This window comes from Bactrocera latifrons, unplaced genomic scaffold (assembly GCF_001853355.1).
Source record: "Bactrocera latifrons isolate USDA-ARS-PBARC rearing strain unplaced genomic scaffold, ASM185335v1 scaffold_355, whole genome shotgun sequence".
NCBI classification, from domain to species: domain Eukaryota; kingdom Metazoa; phylum Arthropoda; class Insecta; order Diptera; family Tephritidae; genus Bactrocera; species Bactrocera latifrons.
In genome coordinates, this window is record NW_017536996.1 from 158,876 (window position 1) to 181,257 (window position 22,382).

At 36.1% G+C, this 22,382-nt stretch overlaps 2 protein-coding genes across 5 annotated transcripts in view; both read right to left on the bottom strand.

The window, feature by feature from the left end:
* LOC108971710 overlaps nucleotides 1-7,205 on the bottom strand; it is a gene marked incomplete in the record, with an annotated part of 7,542 nt that extends 337 nt beyond the window's left edge. The window contains 3 exon segments of the mRNA XM_018937959.1: nucleotides 1-341; nucleotides 448-654; nucleotides 7,130-7,205. Of these exon segments, the coding sequence (XP_018793504.1) occupies nucleotides 1-341; nucleotides 448-461 (355 nt within the window).
* A 20-nt stretch (nucleotides 7,206-7,225) lies between these two features.
* The window catches only part of LOC108971708 (glucose-6-phosphate 1-epimerase), a 116,668-nt gene continuing 101,511 nt past the window's right edge, over nucleotides 7,226-22,382 (bottom strand). For 2 of the 4 annotated variants that reach the window (XM_018937951.1, XM_018937952.1), the window contains exons 8-9: nucleotides 14,975-15,126; nucleotides 7,226-7,561 (exon numbers count right to left, since the gene is read on the bottom strand). In XM_018937951.1, coding sequence (XP_018793496.1) covers nucleotides 7,514-7,561; nucleotides 14,975-15,126 — 200 coding nt within the window. In that variant the 3' untranslated portion in view covers nucleotides 7,226-7,513. The remainder of the gene's footprint in view (nucleotides 7,562-14,974; nucleotides 15,127-22,382) is intronic. The other 2 variants (XM_018937955.1, XM_018937954.1) reach the window with 2 other exon arrangements.

A 22,382-nucleotide genomic window follows, 5' to 3' on the forward strand; every position in this document is an offset into this window, starting at 1 on the left:
CGGCGCTATCCACTATGGAGCCTTGAAGGTTTTTGGCTGGCGGTTGTATGGAATGCCGCCTACCGTACACCTCGTCGAACTCTTCAAAGAACTCCCAGCTTGTTGCCTCTCTCCCAGTCTGCCCATTTCGTTTCTTTATTCGTTTGTATGTCGCAAATAAATTTAAAAACTTTCTTTGCATAAGGTCCTTTGATTGCGGAACATCCGTGTTGACCAACTTCATTTTGTTGACCACTTTTGCCCATAATACCGACTTTTTACGTTTCCCCGCAGAAAATTTGTGCTCCATTTCGAGCCGGCATCTCACTAGGAGCTTGGTAAAATTGTGACATAGCTTCAGGCTGGAAATGATATTTAAAATAAAAAATAATATAATATTATTCATTAGTGCACATAACTAATAATAATAATTAGTTATAAGCAAAAATAAAGAGCGATTTCGCTTACCTCATTTCCTCCATCACGAATTTTGTTGATGCCGATTTTGTCACTTTTGCGCGCACGAAATGTCAGTATTTGAGTTGTTCGAAGGCTTGACATTTGCAAAAGTTGCCACATTTCTGCGTCGAATATGATGCTTTGCAATATTGCCGCAGTGATTGAGACTCAAACACCCCCAAACACATTGAATATCTTGTGCATTACCAAATTGATCTAAAAAAAACTTTTTTAAGTACTTGATGGTATGTAACTTAATTTCATTATTTTGCTCCGCCAGCTTCGTCTATTAATTAGCAATATCGCTAAATATTTCAAGAAGTACTTGTAAAAAATGTAAGCTCAGAGTTATGTACGTTTTACTCCAGTCTACGCCGTACACAATACATATATAATATTAAGGTCTTAATTATAATACGTTGCATAATAAAAAACGGTATAGCTTAATTGTTTTAAGTTATTTATATAATTGTAAATTATTACTTTTTATTCATATAGATATGTATGTATATTAGGGTGGCTCTTATATAGCACTTTTTACAATTTTTAAAAAATTTTCGTGGGTTACCCTTCAGTTTGGTTCCATTCTATGAAAAAAGAGCTCTATGGAATTTGGTGTCAATCGGATAAGGGTAAGGTGTGCCCCTAGGCCCTTAAAAATCCAAAATAAACCGAAAATCACATGAAAATCAAATTATTTGTGCTTTTTGTTCCAAAAAATTTTTATTGAGTAAGTAACTAGCAAGAATTCTTACTGTTAAATTATATTAAATCATTAATCTTTTTGGTATTATCTTCTGATATATCTGCTTCACGATATAGTGCACTGACCATTTTTCTTTTTGATTCAGAAGACAAATTAGAGTCAAAGAACGCGAAGGCGATGGGTTCAGGAGATAAATACCACAAATGATTTTTAATTTTTTGTAAAGCCACACGGGAAATGTCACTATCAATATTCTGATATTTATAAAGTGTTGAAAGAACACTGAAATCTGAATATGGGGCTTTGGCTGCAGAAGGAGCACAAAACCACGCTTCGACATATACACGGATTAGGAAAATGCATATAACACAAATAGCATTTTCTTCATGATAACTTAAATTCATCGCGAAACCTTGCCATCCACCTTGCATGATGGATAGCCCCTGGTACTCGGAAGATCACTCCACGAGGCGGTGTTGTGCCAAGAAAAATAGCTGTCAATTCTAAAAATTCTCTATAATCCTCTCTGGGATGTTGTTCTTGCAAAGCGTCTTGTTCAAAATCAAGAATTCGAGATACATCGACCGGATTAAAATTTTCCTTGACCTTTTCATGCTCGATTCCGGTTTTAAAATTATTAACGTTAATTCCAGACCAAGCAGTTTGGAACTTTTTTAATATTGGTACAGTTGGGCCTGTAGTTTTCCCCATCTTTTCCTCATAAATTGCTTTTAAAATTATATCGTACATGTGATGCCGAAAGGGTAAATACAAGAGATCTTTTTCCAGAAAGTTTTCAATCAAAACACATGCATCTTTAAAAGCGCCTGTATTTGATGCTGTTGTGTCAAAAACTAATGCTTTTACGTAATTCTGAAGGCCCCATTCCGCAAGAGTTTCACAAACAGCTGTTGCTTGTTCTTTTCCATTCCCCGATCGCAATGCAGGTACACCAAGAAGTTGATCAGTACCACAATTTGAAAGAATTACAGAAAGTCGGTCTACTGTCTCTTTACCCGTTAATGCTGGAAGTAGTTTACCATCTCAATGCAAGGTAGCAGCGTGCAATTTCTTATCCTTGAAAATATTTTTGATTTCAGCAGCTTTTTGTTCGCGAAGATTCTCTCGAAACTTGTTAATAGAGCACCTGGTGATATAGAAATTTTCAACACACTGATCTTGCACATATCCAAGGCAGCAGCAAGCTTTGGAGTGATTATTGTTCGACGCCCCCTTTTCCTTTTTGCTTGTGGTGATAAATCTTTTGAGACTCGCGGAACTTCCTCCAAATCACAGAAATCTAAATCTTCACTACTGCTTGAACTAGACGTCATGAGCATAGCAGGTTGAGCTGAAAAAATTAAAAAATTTAATCAAATGAAAACATATATATATATAAATCCATAAATATTTATATACACAATCGATACTTACCCAGTTGTTGCATTTCATGATCGCTTCGCTTTTTCCTCTTCATCTCTTGCATTTTTCGTTCAGAAACTCGTGCTTCTTTCGCAATTAGCTGGTAATCAATTCCATACATAAACCCTGGCCTCTCAACCGCTGATTGATTAAGAACTGTTTATCTTCTTCAATGGTAATGATACTCAAAGCAGTGACGTGTGCCATATCAAAAAGGTCCTCAAGTTTTTCAAGGAAATCTGTTTCTTTTTTCTTATGAACCTCCGAAAATCTTCCAGCATGTTTTTGAAGTTGCCTAAATTGTTTATACAGACCTTCCAACTTTGGTATACAATTCCTTAACTCTTGCGTCGGAATTCGTGCTTTTTCCCAATATACCATCGCTTCCCGCACAGCTAGTGAGGCACTTCCCCGTACGGTTAACTTACACACTCGCAAATTGAAAAAGAAAACGTTTAACACTTGTTTCACCGATGGCAGTTTACTTCCAACAATTTCATTCGAGTAATGCCCAAGAAGATAAATTTTCTCTCGTAATCTAGGAGTTGACATTGTGCTACCGTATGTGTTCACTTCGAATGTTATAGGAGACTGATATTTTCATCCACTTAATTCACAATACACGAAGCACGCCCAAAATTTAAAAAAACGCACAATAACCGTCAATATTTACTGTAAATAGTTATTTCCATCCACTCAATTCACAATACTCCTTAGTAATTCACAATAAACTGCGAAAATACGCTATGCATTTGACAGTTAACACATGACGAAAACCATATTTTCAATTAGGTTTTCAGCTGAAAACACGGAAAGCGTGTTTTCGCTGCAATGCGAACATACTTTTACGAATCTTTTTCACTTTCTTTTTGCAGTAAAATAAAGCAATTTTCCCCCGGACGTAATTTGGGCGATAACTCTGTACAAGTTTTTGAAACCAAGAAACTAAATTAATTTTTTATTTGAATTTTCGTTTATTTTGTATTTTTGAGGGCCAAGGGGCACACTTTAAACTTATCGGATTAACTTCAAATTTCGCTCATCTGATTTTTTTAGAAAAGGGAACTAAATTGAGGGCTAGCACAAGAAAAAAAATTGTTCTTGAAAAATAAGAGCCACCCTAATGTATATACTTGATCTCATTTTTGTATGGTTAACTGGGGCAATAATTACCCGTTCGAAAAGTCAGATTTTGATGTACAACTCACTATCAGAACCAATCAAAAAAATTTGTTAAAAAAGGAAAACGTATAAAACAAATCTCATTTTACTTATAGGCAAATCTATCCCTTGGTGCAGCGAGAATTTACACAATTAAAGCACTGTAGATTTTCATGGTGTTATATTGTATATACCGTTAATAGAAATTAACAAACATAAATTTCAAAGTTCATGTAATGTTACGTTTATGATTTAAAAAAAATCGTCATTTATCGCTGTGCTTTCCTTGACTTTACTTCTTCTACAGTAGCATTCTACTGCTTAATTTAATTGGCACTGAAATCCTGCAGAGCGTCCTGTGAAAAAAAATCCGTGCAAAAAGGAGATCAAGTGTATATATATGATTGCTCAACTCTCACACATTTTATCATACAAATTATTTCGTGAATTCGACAGTGTTATATATAGTATAGTACTATGTTATATGAATATTAAACTTTTGATTTTCTGTATAGCTGTTTACAAAGTCGTATACTTGTATTGATATTTTATTTTAGTATTTATGTCACAAAAATTTGCAAATATAGGTTTATTTTATTTATACATAATATATTTATATGCTCGCCTCCTTTCTATATATGTGCTCTAATATGTATTTTTTTAACTATTAGCTCAAACGATACCAAATGTGCAAAAAATCTATATCAAAAATGAAAGAAACAAAAAACCTCATTCAGTACAATTTTGCTCGTTGCGTTCAATTTGAAATAAGTATTGTTTGTATTTGATTTGACACAGTATAACATAACTGTAAATTAACAGTAAATTATGTCGATTTGGTTTGCTGGAATTTTTAATTTATTTTTGTTTGCATAAATATACTGTGGCAAAAAGTGGCCTTCCGATCCGTGAAATTGCTTGTGTGTTAAAATTGTCTATTAGCTCTATTGTGGCCTTAAGAAAACTTAGTTGCTTCCCTGGATGTAAGAGGACGAACACGATTGTTAACAAACTCTGATGTCAGACAAAGGAGACACCGAATGAAGTTGCAAATGACATAAATAAGAATGTCAGCGAATAGACTGTATGGAGAGGCCTTTAAAGAATTTGTTTTGTGAACCCTGTTAAACAGAAAATAACGCCTGAAAAAAAATAAAAACATAAAAACTGTTCTGTGGAAGATTGAAAAAAAAAAAACTTATCATCAGATGTAACGAAAATCAATAATTTTCAATCGGAAGGCAAACAATAATATCCACATGAAAATCTACAACATTATGTGCGGCAGACTGTCGTCGTGTTGTTATAGCGGTAGAAAACATTCCTGAAGTAATTTAGAGGTCCTTAGCTGAAAAACGAGGTCCGTTTCCGGTTACTTAGACCCGAATGTCGTGGAAACAGTAACGGAATGTAAAATATGATAGAAGGGGTCTCATTCTACGGGGAGGCTTCAATTGAAGAACCTCAGGAATTCTGAAAAAAGGAGACTATTGGAATAATTTACAGTCAAAATTAATTGATTTTATGGACGAAAGTGCTTATCCATAGGAACAGCTAGATTTAATGGGGAAGTAATCATCTGAAGCACTTTGATAAATTGTAACTCGCTGTGATCAATTTCAGCTCATCCACTGGTCAGCACAAAATCACTTAACCTGATTAAGGATTTGTGGGCTAGTGTGAACAAGAGACGGACTATGAAGCAGAATATAAAACTAATGGAGAAGCATGCCGAAGTAAATACTAGCACATTAAATTGAAATTATCACGAGATGTCTAAAAAATGTATGTAAACACAAAATATCAAAAATTAAATAATCTATTTTAAAGACATCTACTTTTTACCAGAGAAACTTTACTTAATGAGTTTGTTTTAGTTTTTTATTACACAGTACAAAAAAAAAAATTACTCTGAAAGTGACGAACGTCCAAACGGGTTGGCTTCTTTTCTTTAAATGATGATATATACAAAACATTTCTGTTAATCAAAATTTCATGTAATATACATTATCACAATGATCCATATGATCCCTTTCATACGAATAGCTTCCAATGTTTTACTTGAGCATATACAAAATATGGGCTTACATAGTATATTATATTATACATATAAAATGCATAAAGTTATTAAACTTATACATAAATATATTTGAGCACCATTTTTGTAAAGGTCAACACTTATTCAACTTTTGTGTTTACAAAATCTTAGTTTTAGTAAACAAAAACTGTAAAGTTAATATTATAAATATATAGATAATATTCTTAAATACAGTTTATAAAAATTAATTAATTATTTAAAATACCTAATTTGAAATGTCTTGAAATAAAAGAACCTCCATTGTATGTTAACAATAGGTAGGTTATTTAAACGGTCAATATTATTTAAAGATTAATTAACAAATTTAATTAAAATTTATATTTGCAGACACCGTGATATACTAATAGCTTTAATGATAACAGTAAACCTCGTTCGGAATATTGCCCATATACTTGTATATAGATTTTTGAGAAATATCAAACCATTTCATAAATTAAAAAAAGAGTAAAAACGGTAGAAAACCTCAAATATCAATTATCAAAATCATAATTAATTAACAAATTGGTATCGATTCAAGACTTTTCTTAAGAAAATCATCCAATCGTTTTTATGGAAATACTGCCAGTGTATCTAAAGCTTGTGGAATAGAAGACGGCTAGGCTAACATGTGTTAAATTATTATTAATTATACGAAAGTTACGAAACATGGGTTTACGTCAAATAGCTGGTACATTTCATATTATGCGCACAAGAAATTGTTATAAATCATTGAATTTTACTGAATGTGTAACTTTCTAGAAGTATGCCTCGGGCATTTATATGTACATACATCTGTATTATATAGAGTTTTTGGTGTTATTATTATTTTAGTTAATTTTATTAAGTTGTAATTAGAGCAATGAGCATCTTTAAATAATTGCCTTATAAATTAAGCTTAAATCCCTCATTTAGAGCGAGTGGTTTGTGGTTTTTCATTTTCAAATTATTCAAAATACATTCATTGAATTTTTTTTAATAATTTGAACAATATTTATAATGTCAAACAACAAATAAATATAATTATATGTATGTATATACACCTGTTTATAAGTTATATATGTTGGAAGCCATTAACAAAATTTGCTTTATTTAAAAAAATTTCAAATAACTCCTCTTGATTTCTATTGGGTTTGTATGCTTATTATGATCATATTTTAACATAATAATTAAAAGTTCAGTAATTAATTTTTTAGAATCTTCCGGTAGTTGAGTTGAATTAATTAATTATGCAATTTCTATCAATATATTAAATATTATAAATATTATTTATTTATATTTTTAATATAGTAGGTAAATATCTTTAAAACTTGAACGCATTGACTTACCAACATTTATTTAAACTAACAATGTCTGTAGAACTTTGTGAAAATTTCGTAATATGACACCAAAGTAGTAGTCCACAAATAAAAATTAACTCAATATATTTTTTGTAAAAGAAATTTTAGATACTCATGTCAAAATTGGAAAATATAATTTGATTTAGTTCATATTTGCAAATTCAAATCACGCCTGCATTATATACATCCATATACAAAATTTCCGAATTTATTTAGATTTAGTGGAATGCTTTATTTTGCTGTTGAGTAAATTGACGGTCTCTTTTTCCTTCTCCATCCTTTTTGATCTAAACGTCTAATAATTATGTGTTTTATTATACAAATTGCCTTTTATGAATCGGTTTACCTCTGCGGGTTCCGATTCTTTAAACGTTAGCGATTTCGTTTTGTTTTTCTATTGACATTCCCCTCGATGATGATCTAGAAATAAAATTAGCAAATAAATATTATAAGTTCTAGTATTTTTATAATCGTATCTTTATGTTTGGATTTCTAAATCGGAGCATTTCCAAAACTCAATCGCTTAAAAAAATATATTGAACGAAGGATTTTTTCTTCAATTACAAATATTTATAAGAAAAAATCAACTAGAAATTTTTTGTCCGCCAAAGATACGATTTTCTTTTTTTTTCGCTCAATGCCTACTTTAGATCTTAATTGAAACCCGTTTTTTATACTAAAAAGTGGGTGTGGCCCCGCCCTCTAACAAGTTAAATGTACATATCTCCTAAACGACTACTACTACCCAAGCTACTACAAACAAATTTGCTGAGTACAAATCTTATGGAATAAAATGGATCGAAAAAAATCGCGATAAATCTAACTAAATACGCCAGAGACATTACATTTTACCACCGAAATGGCATGAGGAAGTCTTATGTGCTACGAGCCATTCTTTTTATGCACACTGTGCAAGTGGATGAAATCGGACAGCAACCACGCCTACTTCCCGCATAGCAAAATTTTAAATTTCACTTGATTCGTTCAGTTTCCAGTGCACAAATCAAGAAGCAATTAACAGGATAAAACTTTGCCCGAATAATGTCTTTAGTGTGGGCCACCTTATGACCAAAAATTGTTTAAATCCAATAAAAACTGTTGAAGTCCCTAGGTACTGAAAATTTAGGCCCCCGGTACCTATAGTTGATTTTTGATCGAAATTGAGGGTCACAGTGTGATATATACATATAACTGAAATTAAGGGATAATCCTTCTCTTATAATGATATGCCTCTATGTCAAAAATAGGTTGAATCGGACAAATACTTTCCTTTACCCCCAATACTTAATATAAAGATTTTCGAACTTCGGGGTGACTTTGTATCGCATATATCGGGCAAAATGTGAGTTTCCCAATGAAAATAACAGAGCATGTTTTATTCATAACAGTGTATATTTGTGCCTAAAATAAATAAAATAAATAAAAAAAAATATATATATATACATATATATTTTAATGGTCTTTAAATTAATACAGGATAATATTTTGAAATAGAATTAATTCAATTTAAGCCAGTTTCTCGCTTTGAGATGCTTAGAATGTCCATAAGATATTCTAGAATATTATGTCATGCAATTAAAAATAATCAATACAGTGACTACAAAACACTTAAGGAGGCGAATCTATTGTTCTGTATTTTATATCTAGTGATGTCCATCACAACTGGACTTAATGGTCCAGTGGTTTTCCGTAATTGGTTTAATGCTTAAAATTAACTTTGCCTGACAATATTACTTTTTGGAAGTTGCGATAATTACTTTTATTAGACAATTTGGACCATCAGATTACATATTTAAAAAATCTTAACAGGATGCGTCCAGAGAATGTGCTACCGATAAGAATAGGCATTTCCAGACTCTACAAAATATTTTTTTCTGTAAATATCTTTTAAATTGATCAAAATTTTTAGAATATAAATGTGGCACGAGCCACAATATATTATATTATATTTCAACGTTTAATACAACATGGCAACACCATGGCAAGTTAGATGCACCTGGCTTACAAGCAATGCTGAAACGAATACAACACAAAACGAAACAAGGAATACATAGGTAACCGTTAGGCTTGAAGACGCCCGCGGTTATTACTATATAGGACTCCACATTATACGAGCAACTCTCTTCTTCTGCTGACAGCCATCGCGTTCACATAGAATAACCACCGCACAATAACCACCACAACTGGTGACACCGACGTGATCGATAGTTATACCGCGATTCAATAATATAATTTTAAAATTCGCTAATTATTTCGGCTACAGTCCACTTCGTTTATTAATTAAAACTACGCAAACACTTCTTGACTACTACTTTGTGTTTTGGTTTTTTGTGCTCATCTGCGCACGTGGCTGCCCACGCGTACAACCGCAGCAGGAGTTTTCCCGCAAAATCGCAATGCCAGATAGCGCAAACATGCACATGGCAGACAGTATAATGCCACTCCAACGTGTTTCTATACGATGTCCGCTCTTCAATTCTGAAAGACCAGCCTTGTGGTTCACCCAACTCGAGGGACAATTTCATCTCGCCGGAATTTTCGATGAAATTACGCAATACCATTACGATTCCTCATATCTTGACGCCAAGGGAACCTACCGTCGGACAGTTAGTGGCGGTTAACGGCTCCTCACGTGAATCAAACTGCCTTTTCATAACAGATCGCGCCACAAAAATCCAATTTCTGGTGGATACTGGCGCTGATCTCTGCACTCGCACCGTGGCCGTCCGAGCGAATCAACTATAATCTCACAGCAGCAAATGGATCTACGATTAATACCTACGGTTGCATAACTCTAACACTAAACCTTGGCCTCAGGCGAAATTTTACATGGCGCTTCGTGGTGGCGGATTTTTTAGCTCATTTCGGCATCTTACCCGACCTCAAGAATAGCTGCCTTATCGACTCGATATCTGAACTAAAAGAAGCATGTAAGTTATCTCCATCAAAAAATCATTTCGGAAATTAAAGTACTGCCCGCCGATCCTATATGGGCAGATACACTAGTTCCCTAACCTGACAAAGTCCGAAGGAATCTGTCAGCCAACAAAACATACGACGCAGCACCACATTTCTACTACACCAGGCCCTCCCGTTTCGTGTAAAGCTCCAAGACTTGTTCCCGACAAACTTAAAATTGCCAAGACAGAGTTCGAGAAAACGTTACAACTAGGAATCGCTCAACATTCGAAGAGCTCCTGTTCACCTCCGCTCCACCTGAAAGACTGAGAAAACTGGCAAATGGCGACCTTGTGAAGATTATCGACGACTTAACGCCCGTACATTGCCAGACCGATATCCTGTTCGTGTTCTTGAAGACTTTACCGCCAATTTAACCGGCAAAACAGTATTTTCAACAATTGATCTAGTACGCGCTTTTAATAAAAAACCTGTATACAAAGAAGATGTCGACAAAACTGCAATTATAACACCGTTTGGTCTTTTCGAATTTCCGTTCATGATGTTCGGGCTTCGGAATGCCGCACAAACATTTCAACGATTTATCGACGAGGTAACACGGGGACTAGACGACTTCTTATTCCCATACATAGACGACATCCTAATCGCTTCCAAAGATGTTATGCAACACCATGACTGCGCTTCGCTTACCTTTCGAACGACTCACTAAGTATGGTGTCGTAATTAACACCGCTAAGTGCAGTGTTGGTCAGTCCGAAGTGGACTTTTGGGACACCGCATTTCAGCCAAAGAAATCTTACCTCTTCCTGGTAAAGTAAACGCGATAGTTAACTTTCCACTACTAAAAACGATCCGAAAACTGCTTGAGTTTCTTGGCATGATACATTTTTACCGTAAAATTCTTAAAAACACTGCTAAGTTACAAGCACCTCTGCACGAGTACATTCAAGGGACTTCAATAAAAGGTTCTCCCCCGGTTCCCTGGACACCAGAAGGGGATGCAGCGTTCGTTCAATGCAAAGAAGAGCTACTTAAAGTAACAACATTAGCATACCCTGATACAACGTTCCTTGGGCAACAACGGCGAGTACAACACTGGGAACCATTGACCTACTTCAGCCAAAAGCCGACCGTGAGCTTTACGGTATCTACGCAGCCTTACGAAAATTTCGTTATATTTTCGAAGCATGACACATCACAATATTTACGGATCGCAAACCGATAACCTGGCAAGAAATTTCAATGGCAGTATCTTCAAACGAACTTGCTCAAGCACAAGCTGAGGACGAGGAACTTCAGCAAAGAATACAAAGGGAACAATACGATTCACTAAACTTGCGACCAGTCAACATTTCATTTTCGACCGATATTATTCGCCCATATGTTCCCACCGCGCTGAGGAAGAAAATATTCGACGCTCTCCACAGCATTAGTCATCCCGGAGCACGAGCTTCCGCCAAATTGTTAACGAACGATACGTTTGGTCAAGCATTAACCGCGACTGCCGTTTGTKGGCCCGAACATGCCTAGCTTGCCAACGAAATAAGGTATCTCGCCACGTTTTATYACCAATCCAAAACTTTCCAAGCCGCACAAGACGTTTCGAACACATCCACGTGGACATCATTGGTTCATACGTACTTTCAAAGGGGTATCGCTACTGCTTGACAATTATCGATCGTTTCACCAGGTTTCCAGAGGCATTTCCCATTGATAGTATCGACGCCGAATGTGTTGCCCGCACACTTTTTGCTGGATGGATATGCCGCTACGGTGTACCATTACAAATCACAACGGACCAAGGAACACGGTTTAAGAGCCAACTTTTTAGCGCTCTCGCTCGTTTCCTCGGCAGCAAACATATAAATAGAACCACTTTCCATCCGCAGTCGAAGGGAATGGTGGAACGTCTTCACCGTCACTTGAAGGATGCAACTCCTGCCGATCTCGTTTATGGAGAGCCATTCGTTTACCAGGTGACTTCCTAGCGCCTTCGCCACGATCTGGTTTGCAATCATCCAATTTGGCATTACGCTTAAGAAATTGCTTCGCAGATCTGGCACCACAACCCATTGGACGACACGGTCAGAGGAAACCATTCATTTTCAAAGAACTATCTACATGCTCACACGTTTTTATTCGTAGCGACGCTCCACACCACGCATTCACTTCACCTTATGAAGGACCTCACCGAGCCATTTCAAAGCATGAAAAATATTTCATTGTAAACGTCAAAGGCGAAAACACTACAATTTCGATCGACCGACTTTTTATTTACTTCCCGACGATAAGCTCAACGAGAGTGAGCAGCACAACGACGATGACAACAATACTACGCTTACGAAATCAACTTCACCAGAGTCATCTGAACCTCGGACATCTCGATTTTCGTCGCCATCATACCGCCCATCTGAATCCGACTCCAACTTATCTACACCGTCACCCAAGAGACGCGTTAGAYTCCGCTGAACTTCTAATCATCTTCCTAAATTATAAATAATTTTGATAACGTTCTCCAAGAAGGGGAGTACTTGTGGGACGAGCSACAATATATTATATTATATTTCAACGTTTAACACAACATGCCAACAGCATGTCAGCAAGTTAGCTGCGCCTGGCTTACAAGCAACGCTGAAACGAATACAACACAAAACGAAACAAGGAATACATAGGTAACCGTTAGGCTTGAAGACGCCCGCGGTTATTACTATATAGRACTMCACATYATACGAGCAACTCTCTTCTTCTGCTGACAGCCATCGCGTGCACATAGAATAACCACCTCACAATAACCACCACAATAAATTTGGAAAATATCGCAAATGCATTATAAACAAGCTCGGAACAAGCTAAGTTCGGGTGTAACCGAGCTAGGATTAAAGCCAAGGAAGTAAGGATCTTCAGGTACATTAGGCTTGTTAATTATATGGGGATTGGGGCGAGTTTTCACCCGATTCTATGCACATATATGCACCATTATGAGAAACCCACGCTCTTACAATTTTGTTAAGATAACTCACATATTGGAAATTGGTTCGACAATCTTTATATTAGGTACATATATGCTAAGGGAAGTATTGACCGGATTAAACCCATTTGTAGCTTACAGAGATACTAATATAAGGAAAGTATTTTCTGTGAATTTCAATTAATGTCTCGCACATTGACCAATATTTTCGGTAAGAGGTCAACTATAAACACAGGGTCCACATATTCAATACCTAGTTAAACAGTTTTGGTTCGATTTACGCAATTTTTAGGCATAAGGGAACATACCTCAAATGCAAATTCGTGCAAAGTTTTATGTCGATATGTTAATTAATTCTTCATGAAAGTTTCCAATAGAATTTAAAATGGTATTATATGGAAAGTAGGCGTGGATGCCCAATGCTCATTCTTGCCCTGTTGCAGATGTTACCAAAATTTAATGTGTCTCCCATATTGATTTATCGCGCTTTTAGCAGTTTACAACAGTACGTATATGGGGAGTGAGCGCTCATCCAATTTCTTCCATTCCAATTTATTCCATTTTCACACTTCGGTAGGAGTTCTGAAGATTTTGCGCTAGGCGAGTTTGATTATTGTAGCTTTAGTGGTTTAGGAGATATGTGCATTAACACTTATTAAACGACGGTTTCATTAAGATATCTCAATTTTTACTAACGGACATACAGTCATCCGGTTTACAACCCGCGTCGTCATCATGATATACAACCCTATATCTATCTTGATTAGTTTTAGAAGATACATACAACCGTTATATTAACTCTGTTTCAGCATGTTAAACTAGTATAAAAACTGGTAGAGGAAAATATTCAATACCTAACAGAACCCTAACATTTACATAACCCATGATGCAGAGAAGATAGTAGTAGCTGCTTAGATAATAATATTCCATTTTTCATAAAAAATCAAAGCTTATTCAATTAGGAATTTTGTAAAAATTTTAAACAACGACAAATAGCTTCAATCATAAAGTAGATTGCGGCGGTATTTATTATTAAAATTTAATTTTATTTGAATATTTAACCGTGGCTAAAATAACTATCCACCTAATTTACACTTCAGTATTTAAAAACCTTTTGATAAGGTTTATACATTTGGTAAATACAGGGTTCCTGGAAAGTAAAAGGACTGATTTTCTTCCGCCTCGACTCTACTTCGGATTGTGCGCGTACCGACTGGATTCAGTAAAGGGTGTTCCTAGATAGCGAACGAGCGGCTGGTCAGTTGTTTCCGATCACCTGGAGAGTTACGACAAACATTTTCGCGCGACGTGTTTCTGTGAATGGTGCAAGCCGAAAATGGAACGTTCGTTAGAGCAGAGGTACGCGATTAAATTCTGTGTAAAAGTCGGTAAATCTGCGACAGGGACAAGCAGTATGTTTCGGTGGCACTAGGCTTTTTTGGAGGGCTGAGAAGAGGTCGCTGATGAAGACCGTGCTGGAAGACATGTGACTCTTGCGCAAAGTTGTGAACTCAGACCGTCGACTAAGTATTCGTTTAGTTGTACAGATGTGATGTTAAATTTATGAAACCCTATGATTCATGACATCGCGACGAAGCGCAAGGTGTGCTCACTGACGACCAAAAATTGCGGCGAGTGGAAGTGTGCTAAGAAAAATTGAACATATGTGAAAGTGACCCGCATATTTTTGTTTCCTTGCCTGAAAAGGTCGGTGAATGGCAATCGTTTTGAGACGACAGAGGGGATCCAAGCAGTTTACACCTTGGCTCTCAAGGCTATCTCGGAAAATGCCATTTTTAAAGAATTGTAACGATTCGTTCAATACATTTTCTTAAATCAACTCAGTCCTATTACTTCCGGACAAACCCTGTAAGGTAAACTTGGTATACAGATAAGTATGCCGACATTTTACTCTTTATGTTTAAAAATACATATGCAAAACAAACCTGTAGTATTTGGCTGGCCTCAAATGCTGTACCTGGTAGTAAAATAATCGGCGATGATACATGACCCGACTCCACGCACAGCATATTGGGAAATTCATCATCCCCAAAATCACTCATTTCTCTTGCTTGATCTATCCATGGGTTCCAAATAACTGCAAAATAATTTAAATTATAATACATATTAACACTAGTTTCTAAATAACCTTATATTAAGGCCAAATAGTACATTGATGAATTATCAATATGAATCATAATAATTAATACCGTTTACTAAATGTTTTACGACAGAAAAAAAATACATATTAATATACCTGTAAGCAACTTTGTTTATTGTGAAAAAAGCGAAAAAACAGTTAAAGCAAGAACTTGGCTTTATTGGCTTATACTGCCACAATCAAAGATTGGTACGCTAAATTTAGACATGACGAAATGAGCATCGAAAACGGTAAACGTGGTGGACATCCAAAAGAGGTTGTTACCGTCGAAAACATCGAAAAACAACGAAAAATGTTTTTTCTTCACGCATTGATTGACGCATAAATTGCAGTGATATGGAAAAGATTTTTTGTAGCCCAGCTATAATGCAATAAATCCAATATGTATGTACATACGGTGGTAGTCCATTAAAACGAACTTTTGAAATATAGAAATTTTCCTGTAATCATTGGAAAACAACTTATATTTTTCAGTGACTTTCTTTTGCAATCCAAAGGGAGTAAAACAATTTTATTATATTTAATTCAGTATAATATATGTACAAGAAAGCAGTTAAAAAGAAATGAAGTGGAAAATGTGTATGAATCACAAAAACAGTGTTACATGAATATGTGCGTTATATACAGGCATGTATTTCAACAAGTCTCCTTCACGAGCATATTCTTACATGCATCTCTTATATAGTTATATTTTATATTAAAATGCTTACTCTTGGAATAATAAACGGAATCTTTTACGAGATGCATCGCACTCAAGTAGTCGGCGTTCACTACTATCGCCTTTGGACACTGAATTTTCATTCCTGTTAATAGCTCTTTCAGAAAAACTACTTCTTTTGCTGCAGATATAAGTGCCAAATACTCAGGACTGCTCAGGGCTACAGTCGGCTGCTTCTTTGATTCATATGGAAATGTGCGGAAGAGTAGTTAAAAACTCCAATAAAATCTGATCTATTACCCGCCAATTTCCTCCCAAGCGGATAAGTGCATTCAAGCAGTAGTTATTGTCTTATCGCAATTAACAAGCATGCTTCCAAGCTATCACACAAATAACAAGAATTGGAAAATGGTTTCGCACCTTTAGTTAGCAGATCTCTACTGAAACTGCAGCGACCAAATATTCTTCTTTACTGGCGTAGACACCGCTTACACGATTATAGCCGAGTTAACAACAGCGCGAGTTAAGGAACGTATTCCTTATAATAGTAGCAAACATCAAAACAACCTTGAGTTTGAATACCTGATCAGCCTTATCTTAAAACAATGCAAATGTATCTAAGCAAACGATACACTATATATGTAAACAAACCTAAACATGTAAGAATAAGTTGGTCTTAAGACTAAAAAATAAAAATATACTTCTTTACTTCTGGTAAAATTAACCCAACCGGGATGGCAAATTAATTTGCTATTCAAAAAGCCACATTTTATTCCGAAATAAATAAAAAAAAACCCCATAGGAAGTAGGACTTCCAGCACGAAATGCCTGGGAAAAATTCAGAAACGAATGGCAATGGATATAAGTATAAATCATGTAACGGCGGACAATAATTTCAGGATGAATCAACAGCAGATCCTACGCAGAACTATGTCAATGTCGCCGTATATCTCGTACAGCTCATCGTTGCATCGAATGCGATATTCGCCGTGGCCAACGCGCAAAGGACCATAAATCTTTCGCAACACTGTGCTCTCGAAAACTCGTAACGTTGACTCATCAGATATTGTCACCGCCCAAACCTCTGCAGCATATAGCAGGACGGGAATTATGAATTACTTACAGAGTTTGGTTTTTGTTCATCGAGAGATGACTTTACTTCTAAATTGCCTATTCAGTCCGAAGTAGCATCTGACGAAATTATCTACAACTTCAAAGCTATGACTGTCAACAGTGACGTGAGTGCCAAGTCGCGAGTGCGACGACTGTTTGTTTGATGACAGGAGATATTTCGTCTTGCCCTCGTTCATTGCCAGACCCATTTATGTTGCTTCCTTGTCCAGTCTGGAGAAAGCAGAACTAACGGCGCGGGTGTTGAGGCCGATGATATAAATATCATCGGCATACGCCAGCAGCTGTACACTCTTATAGAAGATGGTACCTTCTCTATTTAGTTCTGCAGCTCGAACTATTTTCTCCAGAAGCAGGTTGAAAAAGTCGCACGATAAGGAATCGCCTTGTCTGAAACCTCGTTTGGTATATAACGGCTCGGAAAGGTCTTCCCGATCCTGAAGGAGCTTTTGGTGTTAGATATCGTGCATAAAAGCAGCGTGAAAATCGACGAAGAGGAGGAGTTTGTCGATTCTCTTTTCACGGTTTGTTGATTCTCTTTTCACGAGTCTTTTCCAAAATTTGGCGAATGGTGAATATGTGATCGGTTTTTAACTTTCCAAGTCTAAAGCCACACCGATAAGGTCCAGTCATTTTGTTGACAGTGGGCTTTAATCTTTCACACAATACGATCGATAGGACCTTATATGCGACAGTATCCCACAGTAGTTGGCGCAGATTGTGGGGCTCCCTTTTTGTGAATTGGACAGAGTACATTTAAATTCCACTCGTTGGGCATGCTTTCGGCCGGCCATATTTAACATAGAATATATATTCCCTATCATTTCTTCACCGCCGTGTTTGAATAGATCGGCCGGCAATCCATCGGCCCTCGCCGCTTTGTTGTTGTTTAAACGGGTAATTGCTATTCGAACTTCTTTATGGTCGAGCAGTGGAACATCTACTCCAGGGTGATCGATTGGGGAATCGGGTTCGCCTTCTAGTGGCGTCGTGCGTTCACTGCCATTCAGCAGGCTGGAGAAGGGTTCCCTCCATAATTTAAGTCTGCTCTGGGCATCGGTGACTAGATCACCTTTGGGGGTTCTACAAGAGTATGCTCCGGTCTTGAAACCTTCTGGAAGCCGCCGCATTTTTTCGTAGAATTTTCGAGCATTACCCCTGTCGGCCAGCTTATCAAGCTCTTAGTACTCACGCATTTCGGCCTCTCTCTTTTTCAGTCTGCAAATGCGTCTCGCTTCCCTCTTCAACTCTCGTTTTCTGTTCCATTCCGCACATGGTGTCGTCGATCGTAACGTTGCGAGGTAGGCAGTCGGTTTTCCCTCAGTTGCGATACATCATCCTTCATCAACCCAGCTGTTCTTTTGCACTTTCCGAAAACCAATAGTTTCAGTTGCAGCTGTACGTAAAGAGCTTGAAATTCTGTCCCACAGTTCCGTTATAAAGAGTTATTGATAAACCCTCTCAGAGAGCAGGATTGCAAGTCGAGTAGAAAGATCCTTATTTCGTTTCCCTTGTTCGTCATCAAAAGAGGGATATCTAATCCCAGGCTGTTTTTTTTTTTGGTGGGCACAGCGCACAACCCTGTTAAGAGGATGTTTCGCCTTCTTACTTTAGCTCGCCATCAAACGGATGTTCTTACGCTACCCGCAGGATACTTGGTCAAACACCGGAAGTCGTGAACTGCTTGAGCCATATGTAAAATAATAGTTTTTGGCCACTCCCAAGTGAATATCTATCAGAGAACTTTCCTCACTTGCGTGAACTTCTACAGATGATTCCATCCATTGTGAGTAGTACACAGGTAACACAATATTCTCATAACTGCGCAATATGCCCTGAATGTGGATCGTTGTTTCCTTAAGCAAGTTTACACACTGAGTGCAAAATGTCGCGTCGCGTACATAATAATAATAGGTGTATCATTACAAGTTACTTGATGTCCCGCATCTAGTGGAGTAGTGATCGGTCGACAGTTTTCCATACGAATATCTTAACAACTTCTGTATATAAGTTAAATACAAATAAGTTTAACGTTTGCACAATATCCATGTGGCTGTTGCACTTGAATGGCAGAAGATCACAAACCCTAACAAAATTCTGGGAAACATGAGCTAGCATTATAAAAAACTGCTGCCGCTGCAACCCCAAGGAATTCCTTGGAATATAACACATTTCAGGAATGTCCACAGTTCTGCTGCCGGTTCTGCCGCCTTCGCCAGCTAGAACAGGGTATTGTTAAGAAAAGAAAGATCAGTTCTGACAGAACATTCAATAAAGAAACATCTTTAATTTAAAAGTTTGATTTTAATTTTAAAAATATTAACCGGCACCCGAACGGGGATGAACAGAGTGTAAAACAATACTGTTGGCCAACCAAATGAATGTTCTAATTATTGGAACGGAGACATCTTAAAGGTCGGTAGCCAATAACTACTGATCCATCGGCGGAATGCACGTTTTGTCCGGTCAGCCCGCAGAACATCCCCAACTGACGTGTATTTTACAGGATCCCAAGTAGAGAAAAGGAAGACATCCGGATTACCAGGAGGAGCAGCCACATCAATAAGTTAATGTAAGTTAGTGAATAAGATGCCAAAGTGAACAATATTAACGTAAACAATTTGAGTGAAAGAGAATAATTTAATACCAAATAATAGAATAATAGAAAGGAATTTGGTAGTGAAATAAAATACACTGACAAAATTTGCAAAACCTAAGTAATAAATAAATTCTTTTAATGATCAAACTTAACATTAATAATTTTAAAATTTAAAAGAAAACAGAAAAAAATAAACAATTAAATTTTTACATAACAAATTACATAATAATTTTTACATTGCAAATAAAATAAATTATATTCTCAATTATTACTAAGTGTAAGTCTACGATATAACCATTTTAGTGCGCGGACTAAAATTAAAATTTTGACCTTCAAATTTTTTAAAATCAATGCGTAACACAGTTAACTCAATCAGACCGGCTTTTTTAAACCCACAAGAAGCTCTACAACAATAGAGAGTAATATAAAGACAGTAAGTTCACCACCGAAATAGAAATATGGCCAATGCTGAAATTCAAGAAACTGTTAGCCAATTTTGTTACGTCAGACTCAAACCAACACTTTCGATTTTACTAATACAAAGAGTCAGGGAATTAATGTTGAACATTTAAGAAATTTAGATAACTTAGATAAAGTACCGGACAATCTCAAAAGCTACGCGAATTTCCATGCAACCCAGCTGCATTAGGTTCATGGAAAAAGGAAGTAGATAGGATTTTGCAAACATATGAGCACACTAGAGGCTCGCCTAAATATTTCGGTATATGGCACACAATTCGCAATTAATGTAGCTGCTCAAGAAGACCAAGCTGAGTTTGACCAGACGTTAATTGAATACACCGAGCAAGTAGATGAATACCAATATATCAATTTTTTAGAATAACGGACTCCTCACTTCCATATTTCAAATGTAAGTCGAGGAGTGGGCAAATTTTAAAAAATTTAATAGATACTAGGTCAACCAGAAATTATATTCAATCAAAATTAGTTTCCAGTCCAATTCTTAATAAAAATTATTTCGATGCTGTCTCTGTAGGAGGCAACATTCAGATAACCCACCATGAACTAGCTAACTTGTTTGGCGACTCCAACTCAATAATAAAATTCTTTTCATTACCCACACTTAAAACATTTGACGCGATATTGAGATATGATAGTTTAAAAGAGCTTGGTACTGTAATTAATATATGTAATAAAACAATGTCTCTAAAAAGTGGTAAAATAATTCCAATAAACGAAAAAAAATTTGAACAAGTAAATGTTATAATTCCCAGAATAGTTATTTTTCAAGTAATCTAAAAACAGAACTAAATCATTTACTAAAGAAATACCCATGCCTATTTTCCAAACCAAATGAAAAACTGACCTACATCACAAACGTTAAAGCAGAAATTCGTACAAGTACTAACACTACTTTTTTTTAAATAATTTTATCAATACCCAATGTCCTTAACAGACGAAGTAAATAAACAAATAAAAGAACTATTAGACAATAATATTATACGACCATCCCGACCACCGTACAATTCTTCTGTGTGGATCGTACCAAAAAAGTTGGATGCCTTAAATATAAAAAAATACAGGATGGTAATCGAAGAAAATAAACAGCGTCACAATAGCAGACAAATACCCCATACCGGACATAAATGGTGTACTTTCACAACTAGGCGATAACAAGTTATTTTCCGTGTTGCACCTCAAGAGTGGGTAAAAGAAAGTGATATTGAGAAAACAGCTTCTCGATAAATAACGGAAAGTATGAATTTACAAGACTCCCATTTGGACTGAAAAATGCTCCTTCTATATTTCAACGAACTCTTGATGATATTCTCAGAGAACTTATAGGCAAAATTTGCTACATCTACATAGACGGCATAATTGATTTTCGTAAGGACGAAGAAACGCATTGTAAAGATCTTGATATAATATACCAAACATTATACTCAGCAAACATTAAATGTAAATTAGATATGTAAGATTCTTTAAAACTAAAGTTGAATTTCTTGGATTCGTTTTATCAAACAAGGGCTTAGAGAAAAATTCCAACAAGGTAAAAGCCATTGCTAATTATTCACGCCCCAAAATACTTAAGGAATTAAGATCTTTCTTGGGGTTATCAGGATATTATAGGAGATTCATTAAGATTCAACAATTGCCAAACCGCTCCCAGCATTGCTGAAAGGAGACGACGGACGAATATCAAAAGGGGCCTCATCAAAGAAACTATTACAACTTAATGACGAAGCTTTAAAAGCGTTTGAACAGCTGAAAAATACTTTATTTCCTGACGATGTAATCTTACATTATCCTGATTTTACTAAAAAAATTGCCGTAACCAGTCCAGTAGTCCTTTCTCAAGCCGATAGACCAATAGCATTTACATTGAGAACCTTATCAAAGTCAAGATTTATACAGACCACGAATCCCTTACGCATGATTGCAACTGGAAAGGCACTATAGCGGTTAGAAGATGAAAATCTTACCTGGATGAATATGACAGAGAATTACTTTACCCGACAAAGAAAACATAGTAGCTGACGCGCTATTTCGAATGCCTAAACAAAACGAAATCAAATCATTTACAGGTACTCAACATAGTGCTCAGAGTTCAGGCCATAATCTTATTCCTAGTGTTGATACCCCGACAAATTATTTTTTTTATTTTTTATTTTTATTTTATAAAAGCTTACATAATAATACAATTATTATACAAACTTAAGAAAATACGCAGCACTAGCATAATGGGCTATCGGCCGACTGGTTATATTATATGCGTCGAAGAAGGTCGCTGTCTTTCAAAAAGTTGTAGATTTTCGAAATGTTGTTGCTTGAGGGATCCATCAA